Source organism: Trichoplusia ni, chromosome 4, assembly GCF_003590095.1.
Source record: "Trichoplusia ni isolate ovarian cell line Hi5 chromosome 4, tn1, whole genome shotgun sequence".
Lineage (NCBI taxonomy): Eukaryota > Metazoa > Arthropoda > Insecta > Lepidoptera > Noctuidae > Trichoplusia > Trichoplusia ni.
This window is the reverse complement of record NC_039481.1, coordinates 8246968-8274578: the sequence shown is the minus strand read 5'-3', so window position 1 is coordinate 8274578 and position 27611 is coordinate 8246968. Positions and strand designations below refer to the sequence as shown.

Below are 27611 nucleotides of genomic sequence, written 5' to 3'. Positions count from 1 at the left end.
ATATTCAATAGAGACACAACCGAAAGGAATAAGATATGATAAAAAATAATTAAAATACATTTTATATCAACTATAAATATGATAAAACTAAAGATTCTTACAAACTCCAACATGACACATATTTGGTAAAGTCATCAAAGAAAGTCCATGAAAAAACTATATTCTCAATTTACACACAAACAATGAAATTAAGTGTTGTTGCTATTAGGATGAATATAATATCTGGACACTAGTCCTTCTGTTACAATCTAATTAAGAATGCCTTTCTCCATCATCAAAGAAAAATAGCACACAACAATATGCGTAATAGCATCTCTCTTCCACAATGGTAAAAAATCCTCTTCAGAAAGACATAAACGCGTTCAATGTAATTAAAGATGTGTAACAGATTTTTTTATTAGGTTTAATTCATCGAGTTTCATTGCTGACTTTTCCTTCAAACCTTCCTAACTACGATTAAAGTCTCTACATGTGCCTTATGTCCCGTAGGCGCCCCGGTAGCGGTGGTCGAGCGAGCCGTACGTGGGGCGGTAGCGCGGCGTGCGCGCCGACCACGGCGAGCGCCTGTTCTTGTAGGACGAGCACGCGATCAGGCTGTTCATGGCCGGCGGGCGGGACTGCTCCACGCTGATGCCGCAGCGGTTGCTGGAAGGACCACGAAGGTTAATATGAAAATAAATTCTGACCTGAGGAATTTAGGTCTAGAGTCGATTGATGCGGTGAGGTGGCCCAGCTTTTTTTAACCGCCTTTGATGGTTAGGAAAAATGTTAGCAGAAAATATCCTAGTAGCTTGAGAACTAGAACATTTTCCCTAGATATACCGCTGATGTTGATGCCCCTGTTAACTTTACCATTTAATGAGTTTCTGTTAGTTACCTCTCAGTATCGATGACTTAAGGAGATACTTTTTCAATACCATGAAATGAAATATACATTAAATTATACATTTTGTCAAAATTTTCGGACAATTGTTAGGATACCATCCGAATGAAGATTTTTGATAGAATACCATACGAAAGATGACCTGTCGTTTCTAATTAATACCTTTCAATCAACCATTGCCCATAAATTTAGAACACTAGTTAGTCAAATCCAATCGATCCAGTATCTGTTTTGTTCTGTTCGGGTCTGCTAATTTTATCGTCTACATAATTCGCTGTTGTCAGAACTATTACCTTCGAGTCCTGGCTGGCGGTAGTCTGTCGCCGATGAGCATGTTTTCGATCAGGGGCGCTTCCACCTGACCGCTTCTCGTCCATCTTAGACACATTCAACAAAATTAACCGTCACGCCAATGGTTTTTGAAGCTATCTTCCTACCTAGCTGTGTTAATATGTTATATCGACCTATTTTGTCTCTATATACATTTATGTTATGCTGTTTTTTTACAAAAGTCTATTGAAAACAGCTCTGATTTTTGGGCAACTGATAAATCTCGCTCATCCAGTTCATCACTGGTTTTACCGTCACCAATTTGACGGTCTGACGGCTCGTGTTCTAAGCTTATGAAACACTTTTCATCTTTTACCACCACTTATAATTTTCTATCCTTATTTCGAACTGCTTTTTCACACTGTTACAAAGGCGTGACGGCTTTCTCACCTGACCTGATGTTGGGACCTAAGCCATGCAACACCACCCCACCATGGTGGATCACCATGTATCCTGGACTCTAAAACTTTAGAACTTTTATGAAATTGTGGTTACCTCTTTGTCCTGGGTGGTGGCAGGAACTTATCTCCGATGAGGACGCTCTCGTCCAGGGTACCGTCGATCTGCAGCAGGTCGCCCGCAGACACCGACACATCCATCTTGGACGAGCGGTCGCAGGTCCATGTGAACATGAGCATCATCACCATCTGAGACAAAAAATAAACATTTTAGGTGTGTCACTAATTAATTCGTAGAGCTCAAAGCGCGTGATATGACAGTGGGTATCGATGCATTAAATATTTATTGCTAACTCTTATGATATTTTTGCTAACTTGCTGTGCTTTAATTTCTTTCTTCAATATTAAACATTCTTGAAGTTATAAGAACAGTTTTATGTCCATAAAACCGCCTTCCTTCTACTTAATTCTTTGTCAGTAATACGAGAAATTCGTGAAATCTTACCATCAGAACGTGCAGTATGAAGACAAAGAGCGTGGAGCTACGGAACCCGATGGAGTCGAACAGCAGGCCCGACACGGTCGGCCCGATGAATGCGCCGAGTGCGAACGTGGAGGTCCACATGCCCGACACCAAGCCGTATGTCTCTATGGAGTTCGGGAGACCACTCGCACTGAGAAAGGAAAAAAAAGAGTTTATAAAATGTCGTTTTGAGGATAGTTCTGGGTAAATAGAAGTATCATAGGCTAAGGTAATAATATTCATAACATAACATAACATATCCTGGGACAACTCACACACGGTCATCTGATCCCAAGCTAAGCAGAGCTTGTGTTATGGTAACCAGACAGCTGATAAACTTACTTATATATTTCTAAATATATACAATTATACATATTATAGATAAATTACACCCAGACACCAGAACAAATGATCATGCTGATCACACAAACATTTGTCCTGGGCGGGAATCGAACCCACGACCTCCGGTATAGCAGTCAGGGTCACTAACCACCAGACCAACAGGCCCGTCCAATATCGTTTTGGAAGATAGTGATATATAGACTTCTAGTCATTTGAGTTGTATTGATCTATTCTTAAAATACTTGATGAAGTATTCCTGCATTTTTAAGATGCTTCTCACCAAAAATAAATTAAGGTACTTGTATGTGGTAACTTACATGGCAGTTCCCAGAGCGTCAGAGAAGGAAGCCACCAGCTGACTGCCCATCCCGAGACCGTGAAGCATCAAACCCAGTATAACTGCCCACATTTGTCTGTAATAGAAATTAATAAAATTATCATTTGATGGATGCATATATTTGCATTTTTCTTTACTTAGTTAAATCGAACATTTTTTGTTTTCCCAACAAGAGTTGTATTCTTTACAAATCATAATTGACTGAATGTCGATGTAGTTGCCGAAACATGAATTGCTATAAAAAAAACTCAAAGGCGTTTAATAAAATACTGACTCATGGCAATACATAGCTTGTAGATTGATTGTGATGAGGCAAGAGAGTGACGTAGACGTAAGAAACTTATTGACCACCCTTACAACTATATAACAATACAAAATATGAAAAACTTACGTAGGCATATCAAAGAAGGGAGCAGGTCCGATCAGCAGGAAGCCAGAAGCCACACAGGCGCAGCCAACAGCGATGACGTATTTGGGCCGGATGGTGGGCTGGTCGCACAGCCAGCCCCAGCCCGGCGCTGACGCCGCGTATACACCGCCGTTGATCACGAACATTAGGCCCAGAACCATGGAGGAGAACTGGAACTGTTGTAGGAAGTTCTGGTTAGTAGTTTTCGGTAATACCATAAGACGACTATTATGGAAGTGGCAATAAAAGCAAGTGTGATTTCCATAATTCAATTATTTTTTCATAGGAAGTTTTATTTCATTTTGATCGTATTAAAGAAAACTATATCAAATATTCAAGGTGTATACACTCACTTGACGTAGATGTGGTTCTAGAGTCGCCTGTAAGAACCCGATACTCAGACTTGTAGCCATGATACTGATTGCCGACAGCGCAACGCCAGGGACTTTGAGTAACGACGTCATGGTAGCTGAAAATGTAGTATTCTCAATTAGAAACTATGAAATTTCAACAGCTAAGATGCATATGTATTCATTGGGGATCCGAAAGCTGACGTTGTGGTAATACGGGACCCAAACGTGATAAAAAGCGTAATATAAAGCGCCTGTTAAAAAAGTATTTCGATGAAAAATTACCTAAAATAACCGAAGCTTTAACAAGCGTAATTATTGGAATAGTCAGCAAATCAGTATGATAACGAGTATCGCATAGAAATACAAATTTCTAAAACAGCCAAGCACATTTTAACAACCGATTTAAATGCCATAGCAAAACAGATAACAAGCACTTTTGACATAATGCTATACAATTCGTATAATCACAATTACTGTGACGTCAGTTTTAAGAGAATATTTTATAGTAAATAGATCCGTCATAGCAAAACTGTCATAACTCACGTCCACTCGGCTTGACATCCTCATCGTCATGGTTTCTCGGTAGCACGATGCAGCTCATTAGAGCAGCACAGAACAGCGCAGACCCCAGCACCGCGAACGGCAGCGTGTAGCCGCCGAAGTCGTATAGAGCACCTCCAAGCGTGGGGCCCACGATAAGACCCAAGCCGAAGAATGTCTCCAAGGATGCCTAGAAGATACGTCAAGATTTTAATAAAACTAAATCAATGAACATTAAACATTTATTACACAGAGCACATTTTTTGTGACTACAAATTTCCTGTCAGTAAGAAATTTTATAAATTTTGAATTTTTATACATAACATAGATATCTTTTTGAAGTCCAGACAATTGTTAAAATAATCTATTGCCAAAGTAGTAACGTCTCAAAAGTGTCCGAGAAGTAAACTGAAGTTCTGATTAACAGTATTTTTCAAGCAATCATGATTTTTAGCTCACATTCTGACAACTTTGCTAAAAGTTTTACAAAAGGCACTTTTCACAGAACACACATTACAAAATAATAAGACGCAATTATTTAATTACGAAAGAGTAGAATTTAGGTATAATTGTAGAAGAGTTCATATACTTCAATTGTTTTTAATGAACAGTGATTGCGGTCAATGGCACGTTATCTCGGACAGTCGGGATCAGTGTTAGGACCATAATCAGGCGACCTTAGATTCATTTGCGACAACAATGTCTATTATTATATTTATTGTTGCGTAGATCTGCTCTTTGTGTGATGTAATACTTGCTCATTGTCGATATTAAGACGTAGATAAATTTTTCTAACACATTTCGATAATCGAATTCGATGTGGCGGTATTCAAAATCCAGTCGGGAAAATCTTAGATATTATTTATAGCAAACTGACTCTAATTGCAGGGTCCCATGGTCTCTTTGCTTTGGAGAAATATCTCCTGTTTTTTTTAATCAGACATATCTGTATGAGATCAGCGAGAAAGAATATCCCTCATAGATATAGCCATACATCAAATTTAACGAACGACTCCAAAAATGATGTTGTGAATAATATAATGTAATAATGTATTTCGAAGTACGTACCTTAAACTACACTATAGCAAATAATAAAATAAATCCTATATAAATAAATACAATTACTCGGAACAACTTACAAACATGGTGGCGACATTATTGGGGAACTCCTTGGCGATGATAGCGAAGGAGGCGGTGAGGAAGGCGGCATTACCCATCGCCTCCACAATACGGATGATGAAACTCAGTGTGATGAAGGGCACGTGACCTTCCACTTTGTCCAGTAACCTGGGAGAAGAAGGAACTAATAGAGTGAAATAATTAACTTTATGAGAGACCATATGACGATATCGACATCTCACGATAGGTGACATGGGTTTTGGTCGACGGTTAAAAGGTGGTCGTGTTGGTCAGACCTTTAGACAGCGGAGGATACAATGGGCATCTTTTATGTTCTCTTTCTGACGATGACTATTAAGCTTCATATATTTTCGAGGTTTGGAGGTATTAATTGAAACGTTCCTGATTAAGGTTTGGCCAAAAGAGATTAGTTTTAATTCTTTTTTAATTATATCATCTGTCTATTAAATATGGAGGACCAGAGATGTTAATAAAGCGTTACTCACCCGAACAAAATGGCGCACGTGCCGGTGGTGAGTATTCCGCCATTGAAGAGCAGCTTCGGGCCGAGCCTGTTGAGGTGCGCGCCGTATATGGGGCTCACCAGGAACACCACCAGCTCGAACACTCCGAACACCAGCCCATATTCTGCGGCTGTACAACCTTTTTTCTCTGCCTGAATCAAAATATGACTTATTTAAATGATTTCTCGTACTGAGTATCCATTCAGAGATGTTGATCAATGGATCGCTGTCTATTTCTGCCAAATTCAGTTAATTTATTTTTATTCACATAAGTTTAATATGCATAATACATGATGTCTACACTTTTTTTTCGATTATGGCTATTAAAAATAGTCTTATCAAAGTTTTTTATAAATTTTCACATGTTTAAATCTAAAACATATTTTGATACTGAATAGAAGCTTAGGTCTAGGTTTTAATAGAATAAACCTAATTTATATCTGTTTTTCAACTTTAGCGACTTGTAAGGAGAGTAAGAAAATGCATGTGTAAGTAATACATTGTCATGTGGCATGCACATTGCACCCACCACCCACTGGCGAAGCTAATTACGATACAAGCGATAGACTTTGTTATTAAATACGTTAATTGATTGATAATAGTCACAAGACCTAATTAAATAATTCTATTAATCTATCGATTGACATAATATTATAAGGGTCAATAAATATAGCCCTAGAGATTATCTTTGATTTATCAATTTATTTCCATGTGTGAAATTCGAATATTTTCTAGACGTCGATATATTTTGTCGATTAAAACTTTTTCATTATACTAATATTATTAGTAATAGTTTGTATGGATGTATAGTGTTTGTTAATCTTTCACGCAAAAGCCACTGAATGGGTTTAGACAAAACTTAGTACACAGATATTATCTAACCAGGATTAGCGCATACGATAGGATAGACATTTTATACCGACTCTATGTTTCCGTGGGATCATTTAGATTTGTAACAACTAGTATAGTATATGTATGCGCTACAATACAATATACCCTACCGTACTGTCTAGTATATTATAAATACTGTCCGATGGCTAATGTCATGCCGAAAACAAGTTCTATGTACCTATACATCTCATATCCAGTTAAAGATTACTGAATATATTTGCCAGGAAATAATCCATCTCTTTGGCTAGACGTGATAATTAAAATGTTATTTCTTTAAATAGTAATATTTTTCACAAGCTTTTCTCAGCAGTTTTTGATAAATCTCTTGATGATCGTAATGATAAATTGCTTTTGACTGAACGGCAAAGTTCGGTTGCCTCTTTTCTCTTATCTTGTAATTAATTCTCGTTTTTATATTGTAGTTATAAGATCATGTGTGCGGCGCCTAGTGATTGTATTGTGGTAGATAAGTGCCGACTTTTTGTGCGAAGGTTATCTCGAAGTTGATAGTATGTGGCGTCCGGATCGCTACGGGATGTGTCTGGTTTGCAAAGACAAAAATATAGGTTCACGTTGCTAGTAAGACCATTTCTCAATTTTCGCTTTCTGTATATAACTGTATCGAGAGTTCGTTTGGTAATTTCGGAAGGATATTTTTTTTTATAAGTGGAGCTTTTCAAAGAAAAGTTATACAACTCCCACAGCGGGGATCATGGATCATACAAATGTTTGTCCCGTGTTAAAACCGAATGCTATAAAAAAAGTATTTACGTCAAAGAAAAACAATGAACTAGATCACTCTTGACCTCTTATCCGACTGCATCAGAAGGAGCCGAAGTGCTGTATGAGCATGATATTTTTATAATAAAACAGAATTCTGTTGCTTCTAGCTTCGTTATTCAAGTTTTAGCAACCAATTAACAAGAATTAAATTAGGTTTCAGGCTATGGTTTCTGTTTTCGAGAGTTATCTTATGAAGAATGATATTGATAATAATTTTCCCTAACTTCCAAGCTAGCTTGCTTGATCTATTGTTATCTAATTTTGTAATAACAAAATTATATGTGAATGTAAAATCGCTTAATTTAACAATAACCGTTGTTTGTATCTAACTAATATCATCATACTATGTATAATATACGTTTTAAACGAGTCTTTAAATTCTGCCAGATATACAGGGTTGAAGGGACGTCATACCGATCCCGTGGTCAAGGGGTTCTGGACATGATCCAGACCAACATGAGTTGGAATTATTCATCGGCCTACTGGACCACGGGATCGGTTTGACGTCCCTTCCACCCTGTATTTACAAATAATTATTTAGTTGTGAGGTATGTTGTATAATTTGTAAATAACATATTAATTAATAGTCATAGTCAGCTATAAAATATCGGTTGGTATGTACGTAAGTGTCAAGGTTGATGTCAAATTAATTCGCTTTCGCGTTTTTATTTGATTTTAATATTACCACTTACTAAGGGGTACAAAGATCTATTAAAATTTACTTCGTTCTAAAAAATAGTTTTAGCTGAAAATGAGATGTTTAAATGTCAGTGATAACTCTATTTTGCTTTTACGTTTTATAGTTTCCAGTTTTCACAAACGTGTCGAGGTTTGGGAAGAAAAAGTGTAATAACTCTACAGGAATATCAACGGCTTGTTTTTTAGGACACCTAAAAAATAATCCAAGCAACTGCTAAGGCTATGCAGTCTGCCCGTCAGTGATAGGTAGGCAGTTGATATTTTCACAGATGATATATTTCGGTTGCCGCTATATCAACAAATACTAAAAATAAAATCGGCAACGATTCTATTGTAGAATTTAGATACTTAAAGAATTTCTATTGATGGATTTTAAAATACCATCTTAGTCTTTATATATATGAATTACCAAAGAATAATTGATAAATAGCCTATTCTTAGATTGTTGTTTGTTAAATACTTTTAAGATTAAAACGTTAAACCTAATACTTAATATTATTATATATAATTGTTAATACTTATTACTACGTTATTTGCACTCTAAAAATCAAAAGAAGGAAAAAGGAGAAAAGTATATAACAAATAATTGTAATTTCTGACAGAATTATGTACCTACGTAATTTACGTTTTTTTTTTTGTGAATAGCCAACATTATAAACCATTTTTTGATTTTTATTTACCCAGCCTCAAAAATTGGTGTCGTGTTCAAATATTAAGAATAGCCTGTGTGGCGAAATATTAGAGAGTGGATCGATCTCAGTTTTTAAACTGTCAAGGACGAATTTTGTATACATGCTTTTATGCGCAATTTTGTAAATATTATATAACGGATACATTTGCGATAAACGATTTTGTTAATGTTTAATATGTATTTTATAATTTTTTAGGCCCGAATTTATTAAATCAAATCATATCTATATAGAGAAAACAATCCATGCTAGTTTCGTTAAAATGCATAAATTGTAAAATTTCCAAATCAAAAAACAAGGGTCCCGACGCGACTCCTTTTTAATTTCACTTCGCAAAAATTTATTGTTCGAAAAACATAAATAAAAATTAACCTACAATTTATTACAAGAGATTTCGGTGAGTACCTGGGTAAAAACACATTTATTGGAGTAAGTAAAACCTACTTTATAGTTACAATACACGTACCTCTTGTGGATAAAACGGCGCCTGCAGAGCGACACAGATCGCGTTGCAGAAATCAGCAATCGATATTACAACGATCGTCAACCACTGTCTCCGAGAAAAATCGAAACCCATTTTGAATTTAATATCTTAATCGAAAAAAAAGAAAAAAAATAATAAAGAAGTTCTAATACTTCACAGTCAATTAATGTTTATTTCACTAATTTAAAAATGGAATACATATAGAATGGCGCGTCATCTTTTTATTTTCTTTCAAAGTGGATAGTTTTGTTTTTTTTCTTTTTTAATTTGGCACAAACACTTTTGATTTACATAAATGAGTTACAATTGCGAGAGCGGGACCCGCACTAAGTCAAATCATATCGTTTTCTGGATAACGAGTAAATTATTGCTCTATTATTATTACTATTATGTTGTGATTATGACCCTGTGAACTTTGGTCGTTATTGTGTAAATAATTGTACATTGCTCGTTTAGTTAACCATCTCTGATGACCGCGCGAAATAAAACGTCAATGTAATTTGAATTCTAGAAGATTCCTTTTTAATGAGGTTTAGTTTTCATATCGGGGTAGTTGGAGAAGAAGTAATGACCGCGCAAATGATAACTGCGACTAAAATATCAGCGGCAGAAAGATAGGTATTGCCATTAATATTTTTAATGTTAATTAAATGTTTGTAAGAAGAAAACAATAGATTAGTACAAGAGTACTTTATCTAAAAGAAAATTGAATATTAACTTAATTAATGCTTTAACTTGATTTTATTCCATGTTTATAAAGATCCACTTCTTCACTTCACATTGCAAGTTCCTAGTACCTAATTCTTTAGCTTAAAGTATTTTTATTCAAACATATTTCGAGTGGTAATTTATTTCAAATATTTTTTTTAATATTCTCCATTTTAAAATCCTTGTACTTGCTGTCATACAAGTAATTAAAGTAAAGGGACTCAAAAAGTACACACAGTATATTGTAGTCTACATCCAAAGTTTATTCCAAATTTTTTAAAGGATAAAATTATATTAATAGAAGTATTTCATACTGCTTGTTTTAATAACAAATAAATAGCGTTCTAAATATTCATTGAAGTTGTGGTATTTTTTATTGACAAATATGTTTTGGTCTTTTGATACGCGCTCTGCATTTCCTTGGTCCTAGTCATTTGGCTCGTTTATTTATTATGTTTCGAAGGCACAAAAGGAAATTTCCTTAGCTTAAAAGTTTACTTAGGTAAAATTTTTGATTTAACGCGTAATTCCGTTAATGTGTTGACCTGTAGGTGACATTATCTCCGAATACGTTGGCATAACGATTACTATCGGCATCACGTGTAGAACAGAACATATGTTACAGAATGTTTCTGATAATTTTTATATAACGTGTTCATTTTTTTAATTATCGGCGCCTGTAAAGGTTCGTTCATAATCGCGATTCTTAATTTTAAAAATTACTAAATCACAAATCATCCTTACAAATTGTGTTGTATTCTAAAATAGGGCATAACATTTGGTTTTAATTTATTGACGCATTTATATTTGTTCTTTTAAAATAAAATAATATTTTTCAAGAGCAGCATATTTTTAAGCAGTCCTGAAAATAAGAGCAATCGTATCACTGTCAAAGATTGACAGATGGACGATAAATTCATCTCGTAGTGATTTTGATTTTTCTCAACAGTTGTACTTAGGTACTTACATATTATTATATTCTAAAGAAAACGGGAATTCCTATGGTCCGACAATATTTTCGTTTTTCGCAATGTTTTTTTTTTGAGTATTTGTTTAACTCGGGACATTTCTACCGGTCGACCTTGGCTTCCAAATTTCGCCGCGTACAGAGACCCGATGACCTGATTGGTGCCGGACCAGTTTTCATTCGAAAAAGTATTTCGATAATCTATTTGATTATTTCTGAAATCGACGTATTAATAATAGCACTGTATTCGAGAGTCGAGGCGCACATATATACAAAAATGCATTTAGTTTTCTTTTTTAATAAATCTTTTTACAACACGGAGGCTAGCATTATTAAAACGCACCTTAAAAATAATTGCGAGCCCAGATAAAAGCACAGATTATAATTATTAGCCTGTCTCGTGTCCCTACACGCAAAATGGGGGAGGTCGCGATCACGACCCGCGTGACGCGACACCGCGTAATTAACGCATTATCGTGTTATTGTACTCGAATTGTATACATATTGGTTATTACACTTATCAGACAGATAAATCTCTTACAAAACTCATTATTCGTCTCCCTAGGTTCGTTTGGTAAGAACCTAATTAATGTTCAGTCATGTACGTCGTTGTAATTAATTTGTGCCGCCTTACAGAAGCGTCTTACAAAAGTTATCTGTTTAAGTCGAATCATGCTACAGATGAGTATCTTTCAAAGATTTTGTACTGTTACTGTTGAGTAAATAGTAAATATTGTTTTTAAAAATGAGAATTATATAAGTTTTGATTATTATGTCTTAATTTTGTTTTAGTATCTGTATATTCTCACTGTATTATATTGATGGCAAATATTCATGACCCCATCGAAAAGGGAAGCTTCTTTTGGGTAAATACAGAATGAGATTGTAAGTATTATTCTATTTTCTATACTGAATCAAAGCATGCTTAGAAACTTCTCATGTACATTTCCGTTTCGGATTATTTTTTCCAACTATGGCCGTTAAAACAGGTGCGCATTAACAAAACACTATCCATCGGACAATAACCAACAATCGGCCATTAAGCGAGCAAATTGTCGATGTTCTGCTGTTCTTTTAGGGCATGACAAAGTGTAGGAAGCGCGTACTATGAGCTAAGACGTGACCTCTTTGTTCAAGCACTTACATGACATAATATAATTACTCATCAACGAGCCACAAATAGCCACAGTACCATACAGCAAAACAACCTTATTCCTATAATTTCGTCCTGACGCATAGAGTTAGTAAATAGCTCGAAGGCGGTGGGGAGTCCACTCAGGGATGTCGAAAATCTTGAGCGAATAAAACACATAGCTCCTTGCTTTCACCTCAAACAAAATGATTCGCGCGCCCGCCCGTCCACCATCGAAGCGCGAGCCTATTGCTAACTAAAACCGTCGAACAACGGACGCGGGCAAATTTAAAAATCGAACGTAAAAAATAAGCCACTATTTAAATAAAATAAAACAAAAATATTTAATAAATAAGTGAGTTTAGAAAATCGAACGTTCAGTGAAAAATGGATTGTTTGAAGCAGTAAAAAAGTTTCGGATTTTATTTTTTTGTAAATTCATTTTGTTAGTTTTTAATTTAGAAATTAATTATTAACAAAAATGAAAATGGCCGACCGTTGTGTATTGTCGCTGTTGATGTTATGTTTGACTGTAATATGCCACACTGGAGAAGCTGCGGAAAACGAAAATGCTACGCCTATCCGTAAGTCTTATTTTTCAGATATTTAATGTAGCGTAAAATGGAATACCTACAGTTTAATTAAAAATTATTACGACTTTGACAATTTGAAAATTTATTATAGTTAGCCATTTGATTGCTTTTCTGAAACATTTTTCTTACTTGAATTCAAAATTTGACACGTTTAGCTTAAATATTTTTAAATAAAGTGGTACCTAATTTTGGAATGATTATTATTTTTAGTTAAAATGTTAGTAAACAGTAACAATGAATGTGAAATATCGAAACATTTGCAAATACTCTGGCATGTGGCCATCTTTGCGTATATCAGTAAATAATCTTTTTAGCGGCATTAGCATTTGTTGACATGCCAGTTTGTGACATAACACGAATGTCAAAATTAGCCTAGTTCGTAGTGCGGCGTTGTCCGAGATTTTACTAACATATTACAGCTCTGCTACGCTCATGCGCAATAATTGCTTGTGTTGTAATCACAATTTTAATACTCTCGAAGGTACTTGACGGAGATTTGATATCTTAAGATATTGCGTTGTACTTTAATGAATAGTTCAGTTGAAATATCGATTCAGTATAGAAATCGATTTGAAATTTATCGATTTTGAAATGTATATTTGATATAGTCGTAAACGAAATGTGTTTTGACATTCTTGTTCAGATATTTCTAAGTTTTAGTATATAACGAAAAAGACTTTTGGAATTTCGTTTTGTGTATATGTTTGTGGCAATGGAAGTAAATAAATATATGCAAGTCAATATGTATGTATTTCTGTATATCAACAAATCACGCAAATGTTAGAATGTGTGACATTACACGTGCATTCCAAGGATTTTGTATGATTGTAATAAGTCGTAAACCTAGTTACGTGAATTGCTCACTCTCATTGTCAAATAATATGCACTAAACTTAAACGTCGCTTAATTTATATATATCTGCCTATGATTGCAACAAACCTATTATTTTCCATACAAAAGTGGGAGTTCCACATAAAAATGATGCCAAAATCAGGTGAAGGCCGTCAGGGCCCATTTAGACCGACACCGGACGATAGAAATTATGAGCATACGTCTTTTTAGGCTCATTTACTTACCTAATCTGCTTTTTTTATGTAATAAGAATATCGTAACAACAGAAATTTTGTCTCAGACAAAGGCAAGCTCCATTCAGCCATAGCAGTAAATACATAGACCCAATTTAATATCTACATTGCATTCATGATGAAATTGTGTGAATCATATCTCGTCTACGTTCTCAAACATGGTGAAACAAAATGTTGAAATATATTTTTAAATTGACCTTTGAGATTGAAAACAAGGGGCCCCAATCTTTAATATTCTATAGCTAAGGTCCTTAAATAAATACTCATATGCTAATTGGAAGGAAAACTTGTTTTGAGTATCTAAGCTTTAAAAAAAATGAAGGTTTTATTTATTGCCATTACATTACCCAGCCATAAGTGCTGCCAGACAGAATAAAGCGCAATTTGTTCACTTATATACTTAATTTGAATTAAATCAAGGGGCATGATTTGAAACTCGATCCAAACAATTCGAAAAAGGACCTGCCTTTAGATAAGAACATGAACTGAGAAAGATAAAGAAAACTAGACTTAAAACGAGTTAATATATCACTAATGATGTGTAAAAATGTTCTGCTTATCATTATATTTACAAACAATATAGAGAACGGAACAAAACAGCGATAAAAGTAACGTTAAGATTGTTGCAGGGTTGAGGACATCCAAACCATTACATCCGTAGACAAAATATAAATTATCTATTCAAGAACAATAGGAATATATCGATTAATACTCTCGTACACAATTAAAAATAATTCTTAAGGCTTCGGTGTTTAAAATATTGAGGTTTTTTATTTCGATTTCTGGTCCTTTGTCCCAAAATTGATTGAATTGAGATGTATGTTACACGTATTGTTTCCAAAGTTATAAAATTCTACTACATTATCATTTTATTGTTTGTCTAATGGATTTGCAAAGTTTTGTAGCTTTTAATAACTTTGTGTGCAGTCGCAAGTGTATCCGCAGATTAAAACAACAGTATTTATCATTATTTAACCACCAAATAAAAACAAATAAAGCCTTAGCTGTAATTATAATAATTTCACACTTTAAATGCTGCAAATGAGTATTTAAGAGACTCAGCTCTAGTGCGATTAGTTTACGTTCCTCTTTTGTGATAATTTATTACCACAAAAGACCAAAAAAACTACTTAGATCTCTCAGCTACCGTAATTTAGACATTAAAGCACCCAATTGCGGTTGATTGCTGAATATTATCCAAATTACTGTATTCAAAGTCCGATTTTGGAGGCATTGAACAAATGCTTCCACTTCCATTGTTGAGATGTGATGGCCCATTTGTGTCAAGGCCGGGCCATGCTAGCTCTGTCGAAATGAAAAGAACTGAGTAATTAGCAAACATGTTATGTATTCGTTTGTTTTTAATCGTATATTTGCTCGATACGTTTGTTATGGGGGTCTGAGGTGCTGGTGTGGGTTTACCTTGTGTGGACTTTATGCTTGTAAGATTGAGAGACGACGTAGTTAAGTATTAGACGTTTGTTATACATGCTACAAAGATACCGGATAATATTGTTATCTGATATATTTAGTTTTTCGCAAATCAGTTAACACTAGCAAAAAATGACTAGGACTACGTTTTTTGTAGAATTGAATAGGTAAATGGAACATTAATAGTTACAAAAATAACGACGGAACGCTTCCAAAAACATAATTTAAATAAGTACTGTTTACTTACTTCAAAATGAGGTTCATTATATCGCACTAATGTTATAAACGCAAAAGTTTGTATGTATGGATGTTTTGTTACTTTTTTGTGCCGATTTTATGTTCCCGTGGTATCATTTTCGATATCAAGCGGGCGTAGTAACAATATAATTCAACCTATCAATAGGTACCAACACACCTACCTTTAACAACCTCTTACGGAACTCCCAATAACTTTACACCACACTACCTGGTAACAGCAGGCAGTACGCAAAGTAACTTATCCAGCAAGATTTACTTTGTAAATATTTCACTATTCTCGCGTGACATTTCTTTGTAAGTCATCGTCTTCCTAGTTATACAATGGCACCGTCACGGCCTGGCTGCGGTGTGCATTTCACTACCTTAGGCAACTGTTGAGAAACTCTTATCTTATAGGTACGTTCATGGAGCACGTGGATTTGGTATTGGGGTTTGTGATGTCAGAGGCGTATTGTGATTGAAGTGTTGTAGTATAGAAGGTTGTGCTGAATTTGGTCATCATGTTTGGCTTTCTTGTTGACCGTTTTTATGAAATTACTAGCTGTTGGTCTTGGTCTCGCCCGATTGGATGTCGGGTATAGCTGCAAATATACTACACTCCTTCAACAAAATCGGATAAAAGATAGCATATATATTAAACCACAGTATCAGCTACCTCTATATCGAATTTAAATCAATCCGTTTGGGTAAGAAGAGGTAACAAGTGTACACGAAACATTTATGGTATTAGTGTGGTAACTAATCAAGGTATTATTTTTATTAGTAATAAAAAAAAATCAAAGTTGTCTAAAAACTTTTAACAACTTTATCCTCAATAGAGGCACCAAGATAGTAATCATCACACATGTTTAAGCTTTGTTAAAAATATATACATATAATAATAATATCAAAACTCCTTCACACACTTACGTATTATAAGAATCGAAAATCATCTTTTTTGTAATTTGCTTATAATTTTTAATTTATTGAATAGAAATTCTTGACATTTTGACCATGTCTTCTTTTTTGGTGTCAAGGCAGTCTTCTACTGGCGGTAATCAATTATAATTATAAATACACATTATTGAAGATCTTCTTCGTATTATGAACATATAAAACGTGTACCCTACGGATGCCATTAATTTTAACAAGACAAAGTTGTACCTACATATACGAATAACGAACGTTGCATTTTTTGAGTATAAAACATCATGTTAAAAGTTACTTTAATACATTATATCCTAACTTGTATTTAAAGTATTTCAGAGGAAAGTTTGAAAATATGAAATACTGTGTAAGAATAGAGCTTTAAAGACGTAAACTTGACGAAAATGAATTTGAATCATTAAGTCCGCTCATTGACAAGGCTAGTTTTCCTCATTTCATTTACCTAGTAGCCATCAACCGTGACTGAAATATTAAGTAATATGGACGGAAAAGAAGGGACACCATCTTCCTGTGCTTAATTAAGACATCCTGTATATGTAACCATCAATTCAGTTAACATAATTACCCATCTATTAATGCTTTGTTTGCTTAACCACCATAGCTGAGTCATTTATTAATATAAAAAAAGTGTTTCTTCTGAGATGACGTTAGATAGAGAGGTATGGAAGAAGAAGGCATGTTGCGTCGACCCGATTGGGATAAGAGCAGGGGAATGATGATGATGAATGTAAAAAGAAGTTACATTACACGGCACCTCAGTCTAAGAGACAGTTATTGAATTTTTTTGTAAGTTAAAGAATATCCATGCAATAAGCATAACTAAAAATTAATTATATTAAAAATGTTGTCAATTAGTATGAGTATATATCTAAATTTTGAACATTCTTATTTAGACAGGCAACATTTTTAACCAATTCATTTAATATTTCGGTAGCTACTTCAATACCAATGAAACGATTTCCGTAATAAATGCTGAATACTTAGTGTACACAATAATAATTGCAAACCAATAATTTTAAACACGGAAACAATTTACTAACGATATTCTAACTTCAAAAATTACTCTAAATTATGTATTTGCATAAAAACAATAGACGGTAATATGGCTGTAAAGTAATTGTCAAATGCAGTAAACTAATTAAAAAACCTTGGTTTTATTCCTGGTCTTTCTGTACGCAGATTTTAACGTATCAAGTGTAATGAACACGCGAGAACTTAATCTAAAACGAAATTTGATACCAACCTCGAATAAACAATTAATATGTATTTTTTGAAATAAAGCTATTAGTTCTAATCCAAGATAGTTTTTGTGTATGATTGACATTGTACTTGCTAATTGCAGTACAAACGCACGTGGTTGTTTGCATGTTATGTAATAATAAATTAATCTATATTTTTAACTTTCGATTGTATTGTATCAAGGCTTTTTCTTTTATTTTTGAACGTTAATGAAGTTGGCGGTGATAAGACAAACATTTTAAAGCTCCAAGTACAGTGTTCAAGCTGACAACGTGTGTTTTGATTAGACTTAGTAGCTCAGAGACTTTAAATTCAGTTTCACGCTTTCAGGGCTTTCCTAAACAAGAAGTAATATCTATAAACAATTAACTATTTAACGGCCAAAAACCCTGTAGTGTGTATACCTGGCATACTAATGGAAGCTGCGCAGAATACAAACGTGCGTATATTTAAGGTCAAAGTTGCAGTTTTAAAAAACAAACAAATCGATAAAATAATCAGTTCTTGTCTACTACGTTGTTTTATTAAGTTTTTTCATTATCGAATTGTGTATCTACTTATAAGCAATTAGTGCTTTTATAGCATATTTAATGTATTGAAGTCAGCGCTCCTGTATTGGGACAAAGGACCAATTTTAGAGGTCTTTTCCATGACATTTCTAAATTGTCTTTGACAGGATTTTTTATTTGGATTACCGTAGAAACTTATATAGATACCTAGAAATATGAAACCAAAGTAACCCTAATATGTCAAACCTACATAATTTATTATTTTGTGATTCTGGTGGGTAGCTTTTGTTTAAATAAATTTGTTTTAAATTGCTAATAAACAACCTTCTCGGCCTACTAGATACTTAAAATGTATCCAAACCTAGCATTCCCTTTCTAGCCTTGATGAGTGATTGTTTAAGGGCAACTATGCTAATTACTTACCTAAATATAACAGATTTGGTGTCGCCTTATTTAATATATGATGTATCTTTATTATTTCAATACACAAAAAACGCTATGAATTGGATAATAAATGCATAAAGTACAAAGAATAAAGAAAAACAAATAAATTTTCACATTGTAATTTCCTGCAATCATTTGTTGTACAACCAACAAATCAGCATCAAGCAAGTAATTCAATTCACTGATAATTGTAATTAATCATGTATCAATAGGAAATCATCGGACATCAACAAGGTTAAATTTAAACAAACAATAACAAGTGCTAAAAATACAACAATAGATTATAAACCGTGCTAGGAACACACCATCCTTGAGATATAGGCTGACAATGAAAGATTGCTTCGACTATCCATCGAACATGACTAGCATAATATATCGATATCTCAGAAGATAGGCCCAGCCTTGGGCAGCCATATGTGATACACATAACATTTTAATGGTCACGCATACGTGGAAAGAATGGATGCAGATTGGGCAACGCGATGCGCTCAGATTGATTAAGTGTTAAGGATAAATGAGAGGAAGAAGTGGTGATTTATAGACAGTGTTTTGGGCACTGGGGACATGTGACTCAAAACTATTTCATCATCATCGGCCTAGCCTTTTTCCAACTATGTTAGGGTCGGCTTTCGGGCTAACCGGATTCAGCAAAGTACCAGTGTTTTACAAGGAGCGACTGCCTATCTGACCTTCCCAACCCATGTACCTGGGCAACACGATTCCCCTTAGTAAGAACTATTGTTGATTCAAAACTATTTTATTTGAAATAAAACTTTGGTTTTGTGGATGCACAGCTATTGGGACATTAAAAAGCGAACAGCTGGTTTTCTTACAAAAAACTCTAGACCGTTGTAAAAATCGCACTGCACACCTGCGCACTAAAAATTATATTGCAGACTGGAATGCATCAATAAAACCCAAAACTGAAAAACATAAATCGACGTCTTTGCAACTCGTTTTCAAGTTAAACATACAAATGAAACACGTTCCAGATCACACCCTGCAAACGAATTTACCAATTCAATTAAAAATCCCAAAACAACAAAAGACTACGAAAGTCATCGACCAAAATAAGTAACGAATTTTCGAAATTTAAAATACTTACGGTAACGGTCAGTCGTCCACCGGCGCGGGCGCAGCCTTGACACCGGCCGTTGCATCATGGCGTTGCGACACCCTATAAAGTCACCTCACGATCTCCCGCCTATTACGACCTTGGATCTGTGATATGATATAACGGAGTGGGCGACGAATTTAAATGACAACTTATTATAAAAGTGAATTTATTATGATGACAGATTGAATCGATTCCCTGTTACTTTGTGTTGTTAATTAATCAGTGGCTGTTGGTTTCCTTTGGGGTATTCAAGTATCTTTATAGGTACAAAGTTTTTTTCTGATTATTGCTTAAAGTTTTTTTTTTGTTTGAAACATGAATTTTAATTGGACGTGATAAAAGCATTTATTGCTCACGTGACATTTGTTTGACTTATTTGGATTTTCCGATGAATAATTCAATATCTAGTTATGTATTATCAATTAACAGGATTTCACATATATTTTATAAGCATCTTATAAATATAACATTAATTTATAAACAAGCAAAAACATCTAACATTAAAAGCCTCTAAACCTAGCGCAAAGGTTTATAACCTAATAACATTTCATCTATTTAATCAAATATTGCACACACGAAATCATGCATCATTGACTTGCATCTTGCGTAGAGGACTTGCAACAACTGCAATCATTATAATGAGATCCCCTTAATCATTACACTTAATGATATTTATGGAAGTTTTGCGAAATATTTCTGGAAATTTTCGTTCAGTCTTTCGTCAGGTAGAAAGTAGCACGCCAAGTGCTGTGTTCTGAGAGGAATGCAATTTTATTACTATAACTTTAATCGTTTGGGTCGACCATGTGGTTAAGACATTTTCCGCAATTATGGCAGCTGAACCTGTTATGTTTTTAAAAGAAAATCCTACTTTCCCACTTACATTATAAATGCGAAAGTTTGTATGTAAATACCTATGGATGTTTGTTCATATTTCACGCAAAAACCATCGAACGGATTTAGACGAAACTTAGTACACAGATGGTAATAACCCGGATTAACAAATAATATACTTTTATCTGAATTTTATTATTCTGGCAGATCATGTCCGATTTGAAGCCGGCGGGACCGCGGGCATCAGCTAGTCTCTAATAATATGTTGCATGATGCTGTTTCATTACGTATTTAAAAATTATAAAATTATCTTTATCACGTTCGAAACACCATATCGTTTGTCTCATAACTGCATAACGTTGAAGCCGTAGCAGTAAAAAAATCACTGAATGCCAATAAAATAAAAAAAAAACATCACCTGATACAGCCAAGTTAATTTACAGTATGACTAACATCTCACAAAGAAACTATGATAGCTCAATGTACTAAGTAGATAATGTTAGCTAATTTCTAAATTTAAAAGCAAGTTGTAAATGTCTGATAACGTCATTCACATATTGGTCTTTAGACCTAAGGCAATAAATTATACAGGATGTGAAATACCACTTTGTATTGTTGTATACACAGAGGTTTTAATTAAGAAAACTATTCCGCAACCAGTGACGCGTTTTATGCCAGCGAATATATCGTGCCTACCAATAAATGTGAATGCCAGAGTCCTAGACTGACTTTTATCGGACATCTATTTCTTACTATACTGCTCTCTCGGCAGAATCGAGTTTCATAGGAATCACTCTGGAACCCAAAACCACCACTATGCTCAAGAACTGCGAACGACGCTGAAAATACGTTTTGATAATAAAATTTCAGGAATGAAAAGAGACCGACTTAAATTCGAATCGAAATCAAAGAAAGAACCAAACAATTTTGAGGAACAAGCCTTTTTTTTATTTGGTAAAGCGGGGAAACCTTTCGTGGGTCCTTCGGGGGAAAGCGGGTACTGTCAGACTTACTGATTCATCCGAGTTTCTGTGTGAGTTTATAGCAATACTTTGCTAACCTTCATATTTGAGGATTAAGCCTACTGTTGCTTTGTTTTATATGGCATTACAGCATAGATCGTCTTTCCTCCTAAACTAAAGAAGTCTTAAACCTTCGTTTACCTGTCAGGCTTGCCGGAGTTATTTTCCGCTATTCAATAGCCTTAAACATGCATACAAACATAAAGACTCGCATACATATAGTTCATTACGCTACAATACATGACTGTTAAACAAAATGTATAATTATCCAAGTTACTGATACTGCATGTGCTACATAATATGAGATTCGTCTTGATTACCACCACAATTAGAAGTTACTTCACAGCCAGAGAGGAGATCACTCGACTGTTGCATTTGTTACGTGAACTACACGCTCTCGTAATATTTTAACCATATACAGATTCTCTATTGAAGGAAAGCTATAATCTGGTTTTGTATTAGAAACTCGTTGAAACGTTAGAAGCACTCTAAGAGGTTGATATAAGGTGTCATTGAATTTCAGACTGCTTTGGCAAAATTTGAGATCTTATTTAAGCAAAGCATATTTTTGGACCAGATTAAAATTTATGAATAGTTTGTCCCGGCAACGGTAGTTTAGCGAGTTGCCAATTGCGCATTTTTTTTGCAGTCAACAAAAGAAAACTTCAAATGATTTAAAAATAGAGTATTCCAGTTCTAAAAATTTTAAATGACGACAGGTAGGCAAAATGTAAATACAAATAACGCAAATCCATAAATATAAAAAAAAATATTGTGCCAAATAACGTGGTCAATTAAATATCAGACACCTAAAAATCATCGTAATTGTTAATATTCTAAATTCCGCCGCAATTTCCATGGGTGTTTCTCAAAGGTATGCGGTGAACTGGGTTAGCATGTCGGCAATAAGTTGTATAACAGTTACATAAGCTGTGACCTTGTGAAATAGCGCCGACCAACTCGTTCAAGTTCAACCGAGAATTATACTCGATTCCACAATGACTGGCCGAAAATGTTTGTTTAGATTCTGATTACGAAAAAAGTAGGTAATAGAAGAAAAAAAACTTTGAAATTGGAAATAAAAGAATGTTAAGTTGCCTTGTTTAAAAAGCACATTTATTGGTATTTCGTTGAATTCAGAATGCTTTGATGAATGTGTTGCCATCGCAGCAATTTTAACTATGAACAAGAACTTTTGTGCGAACGAGAAACAGCTATGCGTAGTAGCGTGTCTTCTCGCTTTTACCGTAGCAACAGCCCTTGGCAGATCTCTTAGAACCGGTTCTAAACGAAATTAAATAAACTCAGTTACTTCACACTCACAAGTTACTAATTACTTTAACTAACTCGAAGCAGGCTTTTCAAATTGTTATGCCATCAACGTGCGCCAAGAATTTGCTTTAGTGACTCGCGTATAATTGTTGACTCAGATATATGAGGCTAATGGATAATGTGCGTGCGATTAACATAATCACACACATTACATTATTTATGTACTGCATACTTGGATTATTTAATTATACAGTCATCTTGATTTACTTTCCGTGACGTTTGTAAAGTTTTGTTGGTTTCCTAGTTTGTGCTTGTTAGCTGTGTTTGTTTATTAAAACATGCAGTTTGTTGATGATAATGTACTCTATGGGATCAATGTCTGAGTAAACGTTGAGTATTATGACCCTTTGTAGTTTTTGTGGATTATTTTAAGACCACAAATACACATAAATGAGCTAGGCAAGAGTCTTTAATAAATACATTAAAATCTTGTCTTCCAACTTACGACACTAATAGTCTTTTGCTCAGTTGCTGTCTCTATAGATACCTATGTACATAAGGTAACAACATCTTAAAGTAATACTTAATTTTAACAACAATAGCAAACAAATCACTCCAAACATTTCAACAGTTCAAATTGGGTATTTCTGGGATTAAGTACATTGCAAAGAATTGCAACACGCTGAGTTCGCACATTTCTGCGACTTTCGAAGTTCGGTGATCTCCACATCACCTTGGACTCTTACGTAACGTGGTGCGTGGCGTGCTGGTACGACACTCATTGTTTGTTTGTATGCAAATACTTTTGAAATGGGAGCCTTATTTGGACGGTATCTTGGGTTACCTTTAGGTATGCTGTAACGAAGTATCGTTTTGAAATCGATATTAGACAGAGTGTTTTTTGGAAGCGCACGGTAATTTGAGGTTTTTAATTTTATTGTAAACTGTTACGTTCGTCAGATTATTTTGCTAAAATGGTGGAATAGTGTTTTGAAGTTTAATTATAGAGACTAGACTACACTTCTAACTTCATTATTATTTTGTTTAGTCCGGAACTTAGCAGTTCACGTGTAGGTTTAAATTATCCAATGAAAAGACTTGGCCATATCTACAGATGTAAAATTATGACATTGTTCATTTATTATTCGGCCAATAAATATAATTACTGTTATCGTCGTTACCCTGTCATTTTTAAGTGTAACTCTTTCAGCGTCTGATATCTAGGTCTTGTCATCTAAATCACTTTTTAAAAGCGCTCAATAAAAATCATCACGAATGTTCACCAAAAGTAACCAAAAACCATTCTCCTCCGCAGCTGAATACATCATACCGTGCAGTCAAAGCGATCCTCACCTAGACAACTGCATCAAGAACTCGTTCAACCACCTGCGGCCATACCTGTCCCGCGGTATCCCAGAACTTGGGGTACCTCCTGTGGAGCCGCTCTTCATCGACCGCCTGGTCATGGAGAACGAAGCCGGCCCCGTCAGGGTCACCGCAGCCTTCAACAACATCACTGTCGTCGGACCCAGTAATTATAACATCACGAAAATCAGGTAAGATATATGTAGCTGGTTTTATGTCTGCTTGCTTTTCTGTCTTAGATAACAAATGAGCTCTACACCCAGAGTCTGATTTCGGGATAAAGCTTTTAACAATACTGAAGAAGCTGTTCTTGTGGAACAAGTTATCTAGGGAGTAGATAGATAGATAGCATATTATTTATGAATAAAATAAATACAGAATTTGATTAAAATATATAGTTAAAATAAATAATTAAAATAAATAGGTGCCAAGTAGTCTGCGGTACTTACACAGTTTAAAAAATAAAAAAATTACTGTATTTGAATGTTCACATAAATCGGAGTCAGTAAAGAACCTTATCAACCAACCAAATCTTGATCTACTTACAAAACAGAACTTTAATAAGTAAAAAGGCACTCTAATAGTAGATAACGTCACAAGAATAAACTAAATCAGGTCAAATAGCTAGGCGAATTTCATAATTGCTAATTAGAAACATGAATTTAATCTGAACCAAGAAAATCTCAAGACCAGGAAATCGAGGTCAAGTCTGTTGCCACCCTACTAAGTAGAGTAGTTGCCAAAATGTTGTAAGACATTTTAATGTACTTTGATATAACAGATGAAGATAACACCGTTGCAGATAATTTACACAACTTTATTATAGTTAATGCCAATACAGCTGTAAGATCGATAACAAAAAAAAAAAACATAATTGTATCTAAATTTGATGCCTATGTTTATAAAAAGTTACTTTATCTTTAAATCAAAGACTTTGTTATAAAAATTACCATTTAAGTACTTATTATATAATAAAGCAAGTAACTGTCGCCCTTGGTGATTAAATGCCTTATTTAAAACCAGAAGGAAATCTATTATAACGCAGCAGTGATAAAAGCTGAATATTTCGGAAAATATTTCTCTAACAATAGCACAAAGTACAAGACTCCGTAGTTATGACCTCTGCATTTCGAAATGTTCCACCGCAATCCCATTAAGCCTCAAATCTGTGGGAAGCTTGGATAATGACAAAATTAGGAGCACAAAACATTGCGACAGCTATTCTGAGGTAGGTACTAGTTGAGTTGAGGCCGAGTTTTGTAATACTCACTTAAAACCCGAAGCCAAGGGCCGGACGGAAGAATTCGTCATATTTATCATCGGTTATGAGATGGTTAACACAGCATTTATGTAATTTCTTGTAATAAATATTGATGATGGTGATAGAGGGCGCGGTAACTAGGCACATCGAAAGTTATCATCGTATACAGCCCACCTAATGAGAATTGAGAACACATCTACATCATTGACTCCTCTAACAAATTGTACCGCAGGTCTGATCTGAAGAAGCTGCGTATCGACATGGGTATCGTGCTGCCTCGCATCGAGATCACGGGAAAGTACGAGGTGTCGGGGCAAGTGCTGCTGTTCCCCGTCAGGTCGCATGGAGACTTCTGGGCTTCCTTCGGTAAGTGTTCCCCTTAATACCAGCTGATAAAGAAACACTGACTTGTTTCACTGTAAATAATTTCTTTTACATGCACCACATAGTAAAAGCGGGACCTACCTCGGACCTTGTTTTCCGAATGAGTAGTTAATGAGGACGGACAGTACGATATCAAAAAGAAAAATCGACTTATTCTCGCTGGTTCGACTTAGCACTTACGAAAAATCAAATCGACTTACGCTCGCTCTTAGGCTGGTTAATTGGCACTTGTTTATATAGCAATTCATAGATAGCATCCAATATCGCCCGCCCTTCATTCCTAAGAGTTCTGCTCAGAGAGCTGTTGAAAAGAAACTGTGCAACAAAATCCACATTACAAACCTCTGTCACTTCTTTCCCTCAGATTTTATCTTGAAATTCTCTGCGCCACTCTGCGTTTTGAATCTGGGTCCTCACGGAAGCCCTTGTACCACCGGGTCATTTCTCATAAAGTTATTTGATTTATTCCGTGAATAACAAGTATTTTTTTTTTGCTTAAACATTCTGTTTTACGTTTCAAGGCGATGTCGTGGCCATCGCGAAGATCTTCGGCAAGGAGACGGAGCGGGAGAACGTCAAGTACATGTTGGCGGACAGGCTGCTGGTGGACTTCAAACTCAGGACCTCGCGGTTCAAGGTGCGGGATACTGTCAACCATGGGAGTGTTATTGGTGAGTCCGATGATATTTCATGCGATAAGAGATTTAGTCAATGTAAACATAATTGAATGTTAACATGAGTGATCTATATGAGACGTATCTCACTGTTGTGAAGCCTCGGCACGCGTTTTAGTTACTTATATTTTATTAATGTGATGAGTGTACTTTTTCATTTGTGACTTTCAAACTTTAAGTTTTTAAGTCTTTAAGTTTTCCTTTGTTGTACACTAATCCGTGGATACAGTTGCCCAAAAATAAAAATGAATGAATTTTAAAAATTGCCGTAACAGTGTCTTTGTAATTAATAATTTTAGCCATTACAATTTATAAAATATTTTAATAGCCTTACTTCTCACTCATTGTCTTCTTCCGTGAGAATCATTGAAATACGTTTCCCAACTTGTCACCAAACGTAATCCGCCCAAAATTTCTTGTCACCGTTGTCATCTTATTTCAAAATCTTATCTTACATCCAAAATACGTCATAACCCTTCCAGGTGAAGCTATGAACCAGTTCCTGAACAACAATGCAGCTGAGATCATTGAGGAGATGCGTCCAGCAGCGGCCGCGTCCATCGCGAAGCACTTCCAGGCGTTCGTGAACACCGCCTTCTCCAAGATCCCCATCGATGTGTGGCTCACGCGCTAGACTGTGAGTGACGTCTTAGTCATAGGGTTCTACTTAAGAATTATGTTGTGAGTTCATTAGATGTGTCGAATGTTTGAAATTTTTCTGGATTTTTTTGAGATCACTGCAGAAGATTTTTTTTGCAATCTTGAGGAATTAATCGAATATCATAACAATTCAGAGCGAAATGATAATCTAAAAAAATCCTAAAATTAAAAAGTACTTCAAGGATTTTGTTACGAAAAGTTTTGGAAGAAGAATACCAAAACAATAAATAATGGAAATAGAAGTATAAGTTGACAATTTCATTGAGATTCTTTTTCAGTAATATTTTTTTGTTCTTCTCTTTTTTGGACGTAGATTGAGTTCCTCCAAAGACAGTGACAAACTTTTGTGCAATGTGTTGTGTGGATGAAATATTCATTAATTTCTGTGAATTATATGAAAACTTGTAAATTCGAATTTAGTTTAA

General features: G+C 34.9%; 2 protein-coding genes across 2 annotated transcripts; one reads left to right on the top strand and one right to left on the bottom strand.

Annotated features, from left to right (window-relative positions):
- Positions 1-402: 402 nt before the first annotated feature.
- Positions 403-9421, bottom strand: LOC113492899 (MFS-type transporter SLC18B1-like). Its single transcript, XM_026870615.1, has 10 exons — positions 9287-9421; positions 5741-5910; positions 5255-5402; positions 4119-4305; positions 3576-3691; positions 3205-3398; positions 2794-2889; positions 2117-2285; positions 1709-1860; positions 403-645 (listed from the first exon to the last, which is right to left on the bottom strand). The coding sequence occupies exons 1-10, from the start codon at positions 9395-9397 to the stop codon at positions 477-479; spliced, it is 1512 nt and encodes a 503-aa protein (XP_026726416.1). The 5' UTR covers positions 9398-9421; the 3' UTR covers positions 403-476.
- Positions 9422-12149: 2728 nt separating this feature from the next.
- LOC113492894 (protein takeout-like) lies at positions 12150-27279 on the top strand. Its single transcript, XM_026870610.1, has 5 exons — positions 12150-12695; positions 24158-24398; positions 25701-25834; positions 26374-26523; positions 27009-27279. Exons 1-5 carry the CDS (start codon positions 12593-12595, stop codon positions 27158-27160), a joined length of 780 nt encoding a protein of 259 aa, XP_026726411.1. The 5' UTR covers positions 12150-12592; the 3' UTR covers positions 27161-27279.
- Positions 27280-27611: the final 332 nt, after the last annotated feature.